The 14508-nt window shown below is 45.7% G+C and overlaps 1 protein-coding gene across 1 annotated transcript; it reads left to right on the top strand.

Annotated features, from left to right (window-relative positions):
• The first annotated feature begins 11974 nt into the window (after positions 1-11974).
• LOC146190299 (solute carrier family 22 member 7-like) lies at positions 11975-13714 on the top strand. The gene has a single exon (XM_084599764.1). It carries the CDS (start codon positions 11975-11977, stop codon positions 13712-13714), a length of 1740 nt encoding a protein of 579 aa, XP_084455890.1.
• The last annotated feature ends 794 nt before the right edge of the window (positions 13715-14508 follow it).

Below are 14508 nucleotides of genomic sequence, written 5' to 3'. Positions count from 1 at the left end.
TGAGAAAGTTCCTCGTTTAAACTAATATCTCGTAACCGTCCGTCAGAGATAGCCCATTTCTGGCTTGAGTTTCAAGGTCATCAAAATAGTTGACCAAATTCGCGGGTCTGATAGAACAAAACGACTGCCTTCGTTCTGCATTCCTAAAAGTTCCGCCATCATTTTCGTGCAGTTTACGCTCAAAGACGAAATCTGAATTGAGTCGTAAAACGCGGTGGCGATCGTTCAGCCAGCATGCCTTCAGCACGTCCTATGACATTAAGCTTCCACAGAAAATATGATTCCCATTGTTTGATGACAAAAATACAAAAAGAAGAGGTACATAGGGATGTGCTGGCAGTGTAAAAATAACTCGGACAAAAAAGCGGTATAAAATGGCGCTCAACTCCGCCATTCTCTGAAAGTACGCTTGACCTATAGTCATGCCCGTCAAAGCCAAGCTTGGTGTATGTTCTCTTTTAAGAGACCAAGGCACGCAATGGGCTTGCCGAAATTAATGGCTTCACTAGGCACGAATCGAAAACGTACTGCGATGAAAAGCTGTTCTTGGCGAGAAAAGGCGGAGGGCAAGATCGTTCCTTCCCCGCCTTTTAGGGAGTGGGCTCCTTTATAGCCGCATTATTATTCCGCTCACGCGATGGTGCAAGTCAGTTGATGTCTGGATTACAACGACCCAATGTTCCCGGCGCTGCTTCCCGCTGTCTTGAAAGCTTTACAACAAGAGCAAAAACTTCTTAAGGCCCCCTTCGTGGGTAGAACTCCCGAAGGACATCCTGAATAAAACTTTGGTGGGTACTGTCAGCTTGTCTGAAACACTTTTCATTGCATGAACTTTATTCAGCAGCTGTTGGTATTCTATAGGGGAAGTCTTCTGCCACATAAAAGTTTGGCCAGTACGTCGGAGCATCTACATTTCCTTGTCTTATTCAGTAGCAAATATGCAGAAGTGTAAACAAGGCAGTTATTCCGTGTTAGAAATTTTTGTTTTATCGCAATTATCGCATGTGATTTCTTTACATTTTTGGCACGGTTCTGAAAATGTTTCTTTCATTTCGCCAAATGAACTATCGGGTGTCAACGCAACTTTTCCCAACTATCCACAATGCAGTTCCCAATTCAGGGCATCATGATGGCTTCTGGTCCGACCTGCACTGGCATTTCATTTTAGTGGCCAACTCTCGTTGCGTTGTTTACCACCCTGCCCACTTACCTTGTTTTCTTGAGCAGATGTTGACTGGCATGCACTCGGCTCCAGGAATAACCGCCGTCTTTTGCTGGAACGTGTCCTGCTACTACCTGCTCAGGCATATGTTCACCCCTGCCAGCCAACAAGATGGAAAGCTGCAGCTGTCGAAGCATGTCATTTATAGTCTGTCACTATATCAATGCCAAGTGCAATGCATGTAGTGTCATCAGAATGTCAGAGAATGACTCTAAATAAAGAAATTGTATTTTTTGCACATATTCTTCTGTACTTGGCGTAATGAGTGCCCTATGAGTGCTTCAGACTTCTATCCATTCATTATTACAGCGCAAATACGGCACAGAACAAGAGGAGGACACAACAGCGCTGTTGTGTCCTCCTCTTGTTCTGTGCCGTCTTTGCGGTGTAATAATGAATGTATGTAACCAACTCGCCCGAAATGTTGTATTATGGAACTTCAGACTTCTAATCGTTAAAGTTCAACAACACACATTCATAAAGTAGTTTTCAGAATATAACAAGCAAACTTCACATGTTTCAAATTTGAAGCTGTGTTTTTGGGAACCGCCTATGCACAAATAGCATATATGGAATTGTCCAAGCTAACAAGAGGCCATCACCCCGCTACGTTGCTTTGCACATACATTTTTTTTTTTTAGCTCTTAATGGCAGTTTGGTTTCGCGGACTGCTGCTCGCTCAAATTCTCTTTAGACAAAACTATTCCACGAGGATGATCAGAGGCAGCTGGCTTTCGGTGTTCGTCAAGTGCTAAGATTGTCGAAGAGCGAATACCGCATTATGACCTTCTCAGACCTAAAACTATTAAGGTATTCCCGCAGGTTGCCTCGTCTGGCAATGTGCGATGTGAAGGCAGTGTTACAGTTTTAGACAGCATCACGATGGAAGAAAGAGAGGTGCTCCGACGCGACCGAACTTAGGCGAGAGAGAGGCAGCTTATGTGACCGGAAGAGAGGGCAGCCGCTACGGGCAGCACATGTTCTGGGGGCCGTCCTCTCCGCCGATTCTGCTGGCGTGCCTATGGAGCAGCGGTACACGCGCCGATAATTTTCCCCTTCAATCAGAACTAAAAAAACCTTAACGTCGACGGATTTCTGTTTTCGTTATTTACACTTCAATTTCTTGGCAAGCAGAAGCTTTCCTGTGGCCAAAAGAAAAAGACAAGCAGCGTCATGTCATCATGCCGCTGATGACAATTTCTCACGGGTGATTGGCAGCTAAGCTGACGTGTGTACAACACTATGCCAGACCACGTCGAGCAGTCTCTTAGATTGCGACTGCAGAGACGTGCGTGTTCTGACCCAATATCTACCTTTCACGCATTTCGCTACCGGAAGGTGCTCTTGTACACCTCAAACGAGAAGGCCAGCTGCTCGACCCAGTGGCTCGTATTTTTCAAATGCTAGATAGGGTAGAAGTAGTCTTCTGAAAATATGCTGTAAACTTAATGCTTACCTCTGCATCAAGGAACCGCGCTCCATTTCCAAGCGTTGAGCATAATGTAAATATGACAGCGCATCCCCTAAATTACTACGTTGCAGTGAGGTTGCAACTGTTCAGCATACAAGTACGGTCGAAAACAAAAGTCGGGCAGTTTGAGTAAGACCGCGTAAGCCACTATCCGATATTGTAAAACAACCAGCTGTTACAAACATCTAGCTGACAATCGAACAATTGAATGACGGCATATGTACCACGGTTGCTGTGAGGCTTCATATGTCCAGCGGCGCTTGGTAACGCAAAGCTAAACAGCTGCGGAGGAACTTTGAGTCGACGGAGTGTGCTCGCCGATATTTGATACGGCCCAAGCTGGTCGCCGTGTGTACGTGCCTATCCGCAACAACAACATGCGGGGCTGGTTATGGCTCTTTGTTTTGATACTAGTTTTCATGCAGTTTGTTTAGTTTAAGCATTCCAGTAGAATGGGGCCGGATGCCTTACACGTTATCAGCTACCGCCTGATTATATACCTCACCCGTACGTCTTTTCCTGTAAATAAAAAGTAAGAAAAAAGGACTAAGGACGACAAAGCTTTCTCTTGTTACACATTCAGTATACCAGTAAAACAATCGATTATAGCATCCTAGCTTGAAATTGAGCCATAATGCTTTACTACGTGATAAAAAATAAATGCGAACACATTGGCGCGCCTACGGCTCTGCTGTTTGAATATCTTGTCGTTATATGCTTATGTCTGGGTGGCAGCAAAAAAGCACTTGAGTTGTCCGTATTATAACTGACGTGGTTAGCGAGTTATTCAAACAGCGTGCCTTGCTGCTCAAATTTATTCTCATCGAGCTTCTATCCGCGCTTCTACCACACGGATAGAAGCACGATGAGAAGAAATTCGATTAGCTAAGCTCGTAGACGCTCCACGGTGTCCGCACTGCTTTTCTATCCCGTTAGATTTGGACAAGTTGCGCCTGTTGGCAGCTGTTAAGGCTAATTTAATTCTCTTGCACTCCTTTGAATGCATTTTACTCGGCGCTCACTAGAGTGCTCTCAGCAAATATTACATTAGCCAACTATCACCTAAACCTCAAAGTTGCATATGACTTAAGAAATCATTCATGCTGCCCCCGGGTCGAATTATAACCCAGAAAATGGCAGGAATTTAAAGGCACATACCTCTAACCCAAAAAATATTGTTTCAAGAAGGCGAAAGCCCCTATGTGTCAAAATCAAACACTCGTCCCAGGCGCCCCCTTAGAAGCACCAGCAAAACGAACGACGAGACAGGCCCCCAGTGCCAGTGCTGCTCTTGGTGGCCGCGTCATGCGTAAAAGTCGCACTAAGCGGCCGCTCCTCGCGGCGCCGTTGGATCACCTCTTTTTCTTCCACCGTGGACAGCATTGAGAGAGAGAGAGAGAGAAGGCAGAGAGGTTAACCAGGAAAACATCCGGTTTGCTACCCTGCACTGGGGAAGGGGAATGAGGAGTTTAAAGGAGAAAGATAGAAGAGAATGATAGGAAAGGTAAGGCGGCGAGGAGCACAGTCACGGCATTGAGCCTATGTAAAATGATAGCGGACTATCATCCGCAGTGTCCAATAGTGTCTGAGAAAAGATACGTGAAACTGCCCTATCTCGGGAATTATATTTAATGCATCTGAGCATGGAACACCCTGCCATGCCTAAGTGCTGTGCTGTGTTGCGTATCGTGGCGCATAGGCAACTGACACCACCATGCGCCGAACACAAAGTTTAGCTCTCATTATGAACTGAAAAAGTAATTGCATAAATGTGAACTCCAGCAAAGTGGCGTCGCCATGGTCACCTGCACCCAGTGCGCGGAGGCGCCCCCCTCCCCCCCCCCCCCCATCCCCACGCTTTAATCGCAACCTCCTTTCTACCTCCTCTGCGCTCATGGTGTGCTTCAAAGTAAAATTCGCGCTGCACCCAACCTCGCAGGTCGAGTGAAGTGGAATTTGTTTTACACTTAGACGCAGCAAATGTGCCCCACTACTAATAATTCAGCAGAACATCACATCAAAAGCACATATTTCCGACAAAGGCAGAAACACTAGCACGTGTAAGTTGCGAGGACATTAACTGAGCAAGCGGCTTAAGACAAGTGATTGCCCAGTATGAGACCATAAGGACAAATGGGCCTCATGAACTACGCAATGAAGGCGCCTCTGAAACATTGCAACAGGAAGTCTTCATTATGCTGTAGCTAACGGTCTTGGGGTGTTCGGCTTTATTGTTAGTACCAAGAAGGCAATGGTTGCAAGCGAGATCGCATAATGGGAGTTCACAGAGAAACACTCTTTTAGCCCACTCTGTAACCGAATTCTTTCCTCAAAACTTTCAATGGCAAGGGTTGTAGTTAGGCCCCAAGCAGAGCCTTTCACATGCCACATGCATAGGTGAAAGCCTTTTACTTTCTCTGCGTTTACCTTTTCTCCTCTCCTTTTCTCGTCTACTTTTCTCCAGAAGGTGCAATAAATTGACTCCCGCATCCAAACTACAAAGTTACCAACGCGAATTGATGACCAACAAATAATATTAAACAAAAAAGAGCCTTCTGGTACTGGGAGATGGTGGGCGTCTCCAGACGTATATTTTAGCACTTTCAGTTCCGTTTCTCATTTTAACAATCACTTTGCATTCTTAGAGAAAATATTTAAAAACCGCATAATGCACTACGTGAGCCCCCTTGAGTACATTCACTCTCAATTCTCCTCGCACCTGGCCTTACTAAAGGTGCCCTTCTTCCCTTCTCATTATTTTTTTTTTTCTAGTAAGAGCGTAGTTATCAGACTTGCCATCATTGCACTGAGCGACAGGCATTTCGTGCCTTTCGGTGTCAAGAAAGTGTCAGGCAGACCTACGTGTGACTGTGCCGAGGAGCGAAAAAGGCACAGGAGATAAATGAATGAAACAACAGTCTGCCGGAGAGATACTGTCAGCAGTTCATGCTTGGGAAAGGAGAGTGAACTGCATATACACAAAAAGAGGCGATGAGGCAGCGCGACCGCCGACGGGTGTCTTCTAACGCACTCCCACGCAGGGTTTCCGACGGGTGTCGAGTTACTGCTGGTGTTTCCAGGCAGAGTACACGCACGCACACAGGCGTGGTTCAACCTTAAAATGGCGTGGAGTCTCTGGCATAAACTATGGCATGCGTTTTCAAGCATTCCTCACAAAAGAACAATTCGTTCTACGAGGAGATCACACTTGTCAGTCAATGTCTCAGCAGCACCAATGCGCGCCTTTTCGCGTCTTTACACAATCATTCATTTCGCCCCCCGCCCCTTACTCCCTCTCACTGGCCAGCTGCACCCCCTGGGCGCTGCAACCGGTGTGGACCGCACCCCACTCGCGACGCCACTGCTCCAGCACACTTTATCGCGTCCAGGAGTCTGATTTGCGTTCATTTTCGTTCGCGTGCACTTTCTTTGCTACTCGCTTATTCACACATTTCTGAATTTCTGCCTCTATATACTCACACATACTAATTAGCGTGCTGTCATAAGCTATCGCGATACATAAAAGACCATCTCAGAGATGTAAAGCTCCTCTTCAACCAAGCCGCCTCAATGGCCTACGGGCAGCGCTATTATCGGCGTCCCGAGCTCGTTTCTCATCTAATAGGAGATGCTTGAGTTAAGCATCTCCTGTCAACGCAGCCGTCTGCTGTCGACTCGTGACGTCACACAAGAAGCCAACCAATAAGGGCCAGGCCATGAAACCTGCCACCAGCCGCCTAGCTGCGAAAGGCATGCTGGTCACTTCCGGCCCACAACTTGAGCAACGCCGAAACAGACGCCGATTTTCTGCAGAAGTGAGCCCTTATATGCCGTCGCATTAAAAAAGGCAGGCATCAGAGCCAACTACGGAGAACCAAAAAAAAGATGAAATAAATGAACGCAAAAAACGACTAGTCGAAAAACTCAGTTGACTTGCGGTCGGATCACGAATGAATGGATTAGAAGAGCGTGATTTAGATTTAGCTCAGTGTATACGCTAAATGTACATGTAATGCATTAAATTCACACAGGTATCCACCAATAAGCATGGCACAGTGATGTGCACCATTTTTTTAAAGCGGAACACTATAGGCTAGATGAATTCGTTACTCAGCTACAACCAACCCGTGCATAGTATTGGATGCTCCACCCTCTCCACACCCCCTTCATCCCACCCTTTACGAAATAAAGACAAGGAATGGAGCGCCACAGAAAGCTGTGTTTCGCGTGTTGCCTCATTTATTTTTATTTGTTTGTTGTCGCATGTTTGTTCTATCCAGTGCTATTACGGCCAGTTTCACGTGCGGCACATATCAAGCCCTAGAAGAAGTGGTTTTACGACTGTGTGAATATGTGAAAGCAGCGAAGTGGGAGAGGTTATATGCGTGCAGTGTCATTGGTGTCACTCATCGCGCCGCAGAGAAAAAGCCAAAGAGTGCTATTTCATATGGCCGGCTAATATGAGTGTTGTGATTCTTTGCCGTCGCTTTATTGACAGCTTGTACTTGGAGCTCCACATTTTGGCACCTACCGAGGAAAGCTCTGTTCTTGGCGCTACCTATGACGCCTCTGACACCAACAGAGAATGCCCCAACGAATATCTAACTCATATTTACAGAAAACAACAGTCGTATTGGTTCAGTGCTCTTGAACAGCTTAGATGCAGCTAAGGCAATCCTATAGCACAACCCCCTAGAGGTAGACGTTTATAAATAATTCCTGTGGAGTCATATTCCACGTGTGTTCTCCGTACAAAGAAGCGCCAGTATGGACGAGAAGCACGCGAACAATTTGCGCCCGTCTGGCGATCGTCTGGCGGCGGCGGCCGTGGTACATCTACTTTATCATTACTTATGAAAGCTATTTTCTGCCTGCTTCCGCCCACATTCGTGTTGTGTTAGTGACGATTATGAACCTGGTTCGTGGCGCTACGTGCAAAATCCTTCCTTTCGAGCTGTTGGTTTTCTATGCAAGAGGATGCGAGCCCTCCAAAGCGAGCGACACTGGGACGCACTTCTTGCCTTCCTTCGAAATTGCAGGAAGCTGCAAGCTTTTACTTCATTTTGTTCACTTGCGTCTTCCGATTGATAACCATCATTTGTCTGTCGTCCTTATCGTCCTTTTCATTCAAAGCCTTAACATCCACAGCAGAAAGGTTGCCGGAAACCTTCTGGAGTACACTGATGTTAGTGATAAAACAAAACATTGTCACGGGAAGACGTATAATGAATATGCAAATAAGTAGCATGGACTGAAGAAGGCGGGGACGGGTACACAACAATAGAAGAAAGCTCTCGCCACACGCCACTGTTTTATATGCCCTTATTTCTCTGTTTTGATGAATGTATGGTGATATGGATATACGCCTAGTGTGTATCGTTCGTGGTCAGAAACCATGATTCCTTGCTCTTAGTGTTTGGTAACGGGCTTAATAAATTTCGGGGACGTGTGTGGAAGGTCTCGCTGGTAATCACGCGTATTGGATGAAAGGCGGGCACAGATTTAGATGCATATTATTATCAGCGAGACTCTGGCTTGCCTCTTTTCCCGCTCCTCTGTCCCAGTGACGCTGAACAGGTATCATGTTCGCTGCATTATGACATTGGCTACAATTCGCAGTCATGACAAAGCCGAAAAAGTTATTTGCGCTGCGACTCTGAGCAAGTGAAAATCTTGGGCGCACTTGGTTTTTACCACCTGGGCGTTATGTTTGGACAATCCAAGTGACAACGGCTACATTTCTCCTCTATAACTCGTCTTGTGTTATGTATGACTGCAGCATGATTCAGGGCTTTTTCTAAAGAACTACGCTATATATTAGGAACGTGAAGATAATGTATAACATCCTGACACCTTATTTGGCGACACAATTTACCATGCATTCAGAAAATAGCTGCATCGTCCCTGGTAATCATGGAATCTTATAAATAAATGAGAGTTACACCTACCGCGAAGGTCGTTTCTTTATGTTAAATAAGTAGAATGTGTGCACTTTTCCGCCCTTCCTTCTATTTCATTTCGTTCTTCTTATTATTATTTTATATTTCATTACGTGAATACATCGCAGAACACCGACACGCAGAAAACGGTCTCTGTTGTTTCTACATTTAAGACAAAGACATAATGCCCTCTTTTGCGAGCCATGGCTATCTGCACATCGCCAATCCACATATATTTGGTCTTCTGCTATTATTATTATTTCTTTAGAAAGGCGTAAACATTGATGCGACCGCATCATAGCGCCTATGATCGATCTGTGCCTACCAGTAACGCCTAGTAAAGATGTATTCTTCCAATGCATTGACTCAAACAAGGCCTGCATCATGAACTTAAGAGAAAATATGGCAATGAAGACAAAACTCGGAGAGCTGGGAGCCCCGTTAAAACAGGATTAGCCTACAATCACCAGCCCCGTTCGTTGGCTGGCAGCAAATGGAAAGGCCTAGTGATTTAAAAGTCGCCAACTATTGCATCTGTACATAGAACCATGGTAGAACAGGAGTAGAGTTCAGCGATTCGGTTGTCAGCAAAGTGGTGGCTTTCATCAAGCAAAGACTGCCCAGTTGGCTCCTGAGAGTGCAAACCACGATTGCTTCGGCATCGTGCATGAGCTCCTTGAAAGCGTTCTGCATTGAACTTTTGAAGGTGGCACTGTGCAGTAATTTACTTTATGCTCAATTCAGGATCTTCGCATTCAAGTTTATGCAAACTATAGGCGTTCTGCACAACAGCTTCTCATCATCATGTTTAAGCTAGGACCTTAAGGTGCCGATCTCAACAGCTATGCCTCGAACATATTGCTTTGACATCACCCAAGCTGCAGATAGTGAAACAAACATGGTCCAAAAAGATTGCAAAGTTGTGCGCCTCGTCTTGAGCGAAGCAATAAAGGGACCAATGAAAAATATTTGTGGTCAATAATTTAATGTAATAAATCCACAGAAGTGGTTAGTGGGTATTTGAGGCAAATTTTGAAATCTATACAGGAATCATATACTGTAGGAATAATTTTTAAAAACTGGTCGAGGTAACGGCTTGCAGCCGATTATGGCGACGTCAAATTGACGCTCTCTCACTGGACACACCCAAGTGACTCTATCCCTAACCATTTCTTGAACAGCCCTGACAGACTAGACTCACTATATAAAATTCTAACGTTGTATGTTCCAAGTACTTTCCAAAGCACCCTGTCCACATACAGATCCTTAGCTTTGATACAGGGTAAGCTGTGACATGGGTCTATCCGCAGACTTCTAATGTTCCACACTGGGGCCTGCTTGAGCACCAAGGAATAATTTATCTATTGATATCGGAGGTGATGGTCAACATGCAGACCAGATTTTATAGCAAGTGAAACATCGTAGGGTAAATCGCAACGTTCGCGTGGTATATCATCGCCTTCTAAAATTATATCAAAATTACAATCCAAAAAATATCCTCATTGCGTAAGACGGTTTCTCCTATTAGCGATCAAAAGATTAGGCTAGCTTGTAGTGCCATGTAGCTGGCGTTATGCAAAATTTCTTGAAACTTTCATGACCCACCAGCAAAGCGAGGTGACCGCCTAGCCTCGACATAATGAGTTGTAACCTTTCATTGATCATGTACTCCGCTCTTGTGTTTACTTTTGTTAATCACTGCGCATTATAACTGGTATTTATTTTAGTACTGTATTCCAGCATTGATCACTTCACGATATGTTTCATGCATCCCAGTCGGAAAAAACTACAGAATATTTTCTGTTGTCACGACAGAATTTCTGTGCGGTTTTTGACGGGAAACCCGTTGTGACAACAGAACGTTCTGTAGTAACATCAAAAATTTCTGTAGTTACAACAAAAAGTACTACAGAACTACAGACAACAGAAATATACTAGAGGAAAACTACAGAATAACAGAAAAGTACTAAAGAACTACAGAAAATTCTGACGTTTACGACAGAACTACAGAATATTGTGTCGTATTTTTGACACGGTTCTGTAGTTTTTTTCGACTGGGATGTATATCTTAATCACCCACTCCTGCCACAGCGCTCCATTGCGCTGCTGTATGTATAAATAAGTAAATAAATAAATAAATCAGGCATTGCAGATACGCTGATTTTCTAGTTATATCCCCAAATTCCAAAGCATGAATAAACCTGAACCAGCTGTAGCCTTCATTGGTGTCCGACTCCTTGGCTCTTTTATAGTACAATTTCCGCTGTCAGTCATATCTTCCTTTAGATCTTTCCCAAACCACACTGAACATTTTTGCCACCAATAAAAAGTGAAAAGAAAAAATCAGAGAACAAGAGCTAGAGAACCAAACATGCAACATACGCTCAGTGCCACTGGTTAGGATGTGCACTAAGAATAGAGACCATGTTTTACCGCGCAAACATCATGTTGTTACTGTGGGTGAGGTAGATATGTCTACCTACACCACTTAAGTTGTGGAGCATGGGCCCAAGTTTGCCATACACTCGAAGATTGATGCAGCAGGCAAGCTTGCCATTGTAAGACATATCGCCCAAACAGCGGAGAAAGAGGATGCTAGTAGAGTTTTGGGTGAAGGTGCAGCATTGTCCTTGTTTATGTGTATGTGTGTATGTGTGCCTCTCCTGTGTGTCGTCGCCTACTCTGCTGCGTGGTGCATCATGTCATCTGAACCAACTAGCTCGACTTTCAACGGTAGGAATAACGTATCATTCTTTTTTTTTAGTTTATTGTCTCATTTTTTGTTATTTACATGCCTGGGTTAACAAACAGCACAGCGGCCGAAAAAAAATGTTTCGGAAATGCTTAGGTTTTTTATAACGGAGCCTTTCGGAAAATTCGATTGCCTGAAACATGGGTTAAGTGACGCATGCAAATTACGTTTTTGTTTGTCGCACTGAACGAGGGTGACTTTCCACGTCATTGAAGCTGTGTCTCCTTTTCCCTACCCACTTTTTTGTCGCTCACCCCATGGCGAAGAACACATGAGTAGTACTCGCTGCCGGTAGCAAAAGTTGGAGTGTTCCGTCAGACTCAACGCTAAGATAACAGTATAAAACAACAAAACCAACTGGATCGGGGATAAAATTTGAAAGAATTACAATCCGGAGGTACGTCTGCTTCCATTTACGGCCTCTGTGCGAGGTCTAATTTTACTTTTCGTCTGGCCTCCGGCTGATTCCGTCTCGTCGGCTCGAGAATCTCTAGCGAGAGAGAAGAAGAACGACCCTTGGACGGAGTGAGCGTCAGAGTGGTGACGAGGGAGAAGAAGAAGTGGTGACTACCTCTTTTTAGATACCAAAGATGCTGCTACTGTCTCGTAGGAAGCTCAGCAGACTAGACCTGGTGACCAGCGACTGCTACGACTGCGGTGACGTCTACGGCCACGGCTACTTTCAGCGCTGGTTCCGCATTCTCGCCACGGTCTCCGTGTGTGTAATGCACTGCCACACCCTCGTCTTCCGTCTCATCTCCGGTGACGTCGACCACTGGTGCAAGCAGCCACAGGGCGCAGTGATTATGTCTGCTGCCTCCTGGAAGAACGTGGCGATACCCCTAGAGTCCGATGGGCGTTTCAGCCAGTGCGCCGTCTATAAGTATCCGAACGACCCAAACGATACGCAGATTGTGGAATGTAATGAGTGGGACTACGACCCGAAACAGGAGAGAAGGACCATCGTGAGCCGCTGGAACCTGGTGTGCCACAGGCGATCGCTTCGAGCTCTGGCGCAGGCCGCCTACATAGCCGGCTCATTGGTCTTCATGAGTGCTGTCGGACACTTAGCGGACTACAGCGGAAGGATGCCTGTACTGCTCTTGGCTGTGGCGGTCTTGCAGCTAGCGACGTTGATCGGGTGCTTCGCAGGATCGTACATAACGTACATCCTCTCCAGGTTCTTCAACGCCGGTTGCGCTTCCACGGTCGGGGCATTGTCCTGTACGCTGTTGTTCGAGGTGTCGACGCACGAAAAGCGGAACCGGGACGTCTGTGCCGCCATGACCACCGGCTTGTTGATGGCTGAGGTGTGGCTTGCCGTAGCGCGCCTGCTGACGAAGCTTGACTGGATGTTTCTGCAGAGTGCAATGCTCGCACCGACGGTCCTCACGCTGTACGCCTTCGCCGTAGTACACGAGTCAGCGCGCTGGTACGTCGCCAAAAGCAACATGGTCAAAGCCCAGATAATCATGATCAGCGCGGCAAAGGAGAACGACTTTCCCATTTCCACAACATCCTGCATGTTGGAAAGGCTCAAGAGAGAGGTTATCAGGACTTCAAATCGGATTATGATAACTAAGAAGGACGTCGATGAAGCTAAGGAAATACAGCACCGCACATTTGTAATGTTCGCCACTTCCTTCGTCGTGACATTTACAATGTTCTCAATACTCATGTACGAGGCCAAGATAGGCCCCGGATCCAGTATTTGGTACCAATGGACATCTAGTGCAACGAACCTCGCGGGATTCGTCTCCTTATATGCAATGGTCAGAAAAATCGCGCTGCCTCTCTTGCTAGCTGAGACTACGGCTGGACTCGGCTGCTTGGCCAGTGTGATAAGTATTAGCTTCGTGGTGGGATACGAGCCTTTAACTACGGTGCTATTTCTCACAACCAAGCCCTTTATATACACAGTGAACGTCCTGATTAGCATAAGCATATTCGGTATGGTCCCGACGCCTGTGCGTTGCGGAACAGCATGCTGGCGCTTTGGTTTCAGCCGTCTGGGAGGTGTGTGCAGTATCTTGTTGTTCATAGCGAGAGACACTGGAAATGGAGATGTGGTTTTTGCGATAGCTGGAGCAGCACTGTTTGCTGTGCTGGTGGCAAGCCTCAGTATTCGACGAGTGTCCGCACAGCCAACCCTGAGCAGCCCCTTGTCCGTCAGTGGTAATGTGGACAGTGTGAGCTACATGAAGAAGACGCTCGATCCACTGACTCTTAAGAAGGAGAAGCGGGAAAAGCGCAGCGACTCTCGTACCCAAGCTACATCGTGCCAAGCTCAGTACACCGAGCCGAAGCCTATAAACATTACCATATTTTAGGTCACAGTTTTATTTTACCCTGTATTTTTACGTGCTTGTGAACGCTGTTCTTAGTTCATTTGATGGAGTGCGCCATGTCAAATCTATTTCGTTAACCCTCTTATTTAAATTATCTTACACCTGGACTCTATTAGCCTGATTTGTTTTACATTGATTTTTCTTTCGTTCTTTGCTTTACGCCAAAGCATATCATGAAAGCTTATATTTACACTGTATTTGTACTACTGTTCACTTATAACCTGTGTTGTTTTACACGCGCTTCCTCTGGCGCGAGGCGTCTTCACCAGCTCACAGTCGCCAATGACGCTAGGAGCAATCACGCTTTAAATACTTGTGCAATCTTGGAAACTGCGCCTCGGAAAATAATACATAGTACCTAAATTTTACCCGTTCTTGACGAAAATTCTAGCAGCAACAGGAACAAGACGGGCACAACCTATTGTGCAAAGTGCGCTTTATTCAAGGCTACTAAATATGTTTGCTCTTACGCTACCAGCAATAGGGGCAGTTGTTTATTTCAATTTGTTTCCATAAAGCCTTGCATTACGAAAAATTTAGTGCACTTGCTTTTGAAAAAAAAAAAGTATGATAACAGTGGATCCTCAATCTCAAAGCCTCTTCTAAGCAGCTTTAGAAAACTCGGTCACGACGCGAAGTATCTGCAACATTCACGTGGTAATGAAGCTTTCCTGAAACCTCTTATATGCATCACAGAGACATAGCCATTCAGGCAGTCGATCCTTCTCTGCGGCGACCTCTATTGCCTGACTCTATTGCGCACTTTATGGGCGGTT

Source organism: Amblyomma maculatum, chromosome 4, assembly GCF_055883805.1.
Source record: "Amblyomma maculatum isolate TAMU_Amacu chromosome 4, ASM5588380v1, whole genome shotgun sequence".
In the NCBI taxonomy this organism is placed as follows: Eukaryota; Metazoa; Arthropoda; class Arachnida; order Ixodida; family Ixodidae; genus Amblyomma; species Amblyomma maculatum.
Note: the sequence above shows the minus strand (reverse complement) of the source record. Positions and strands in the feature narration are given on the sequence as shown.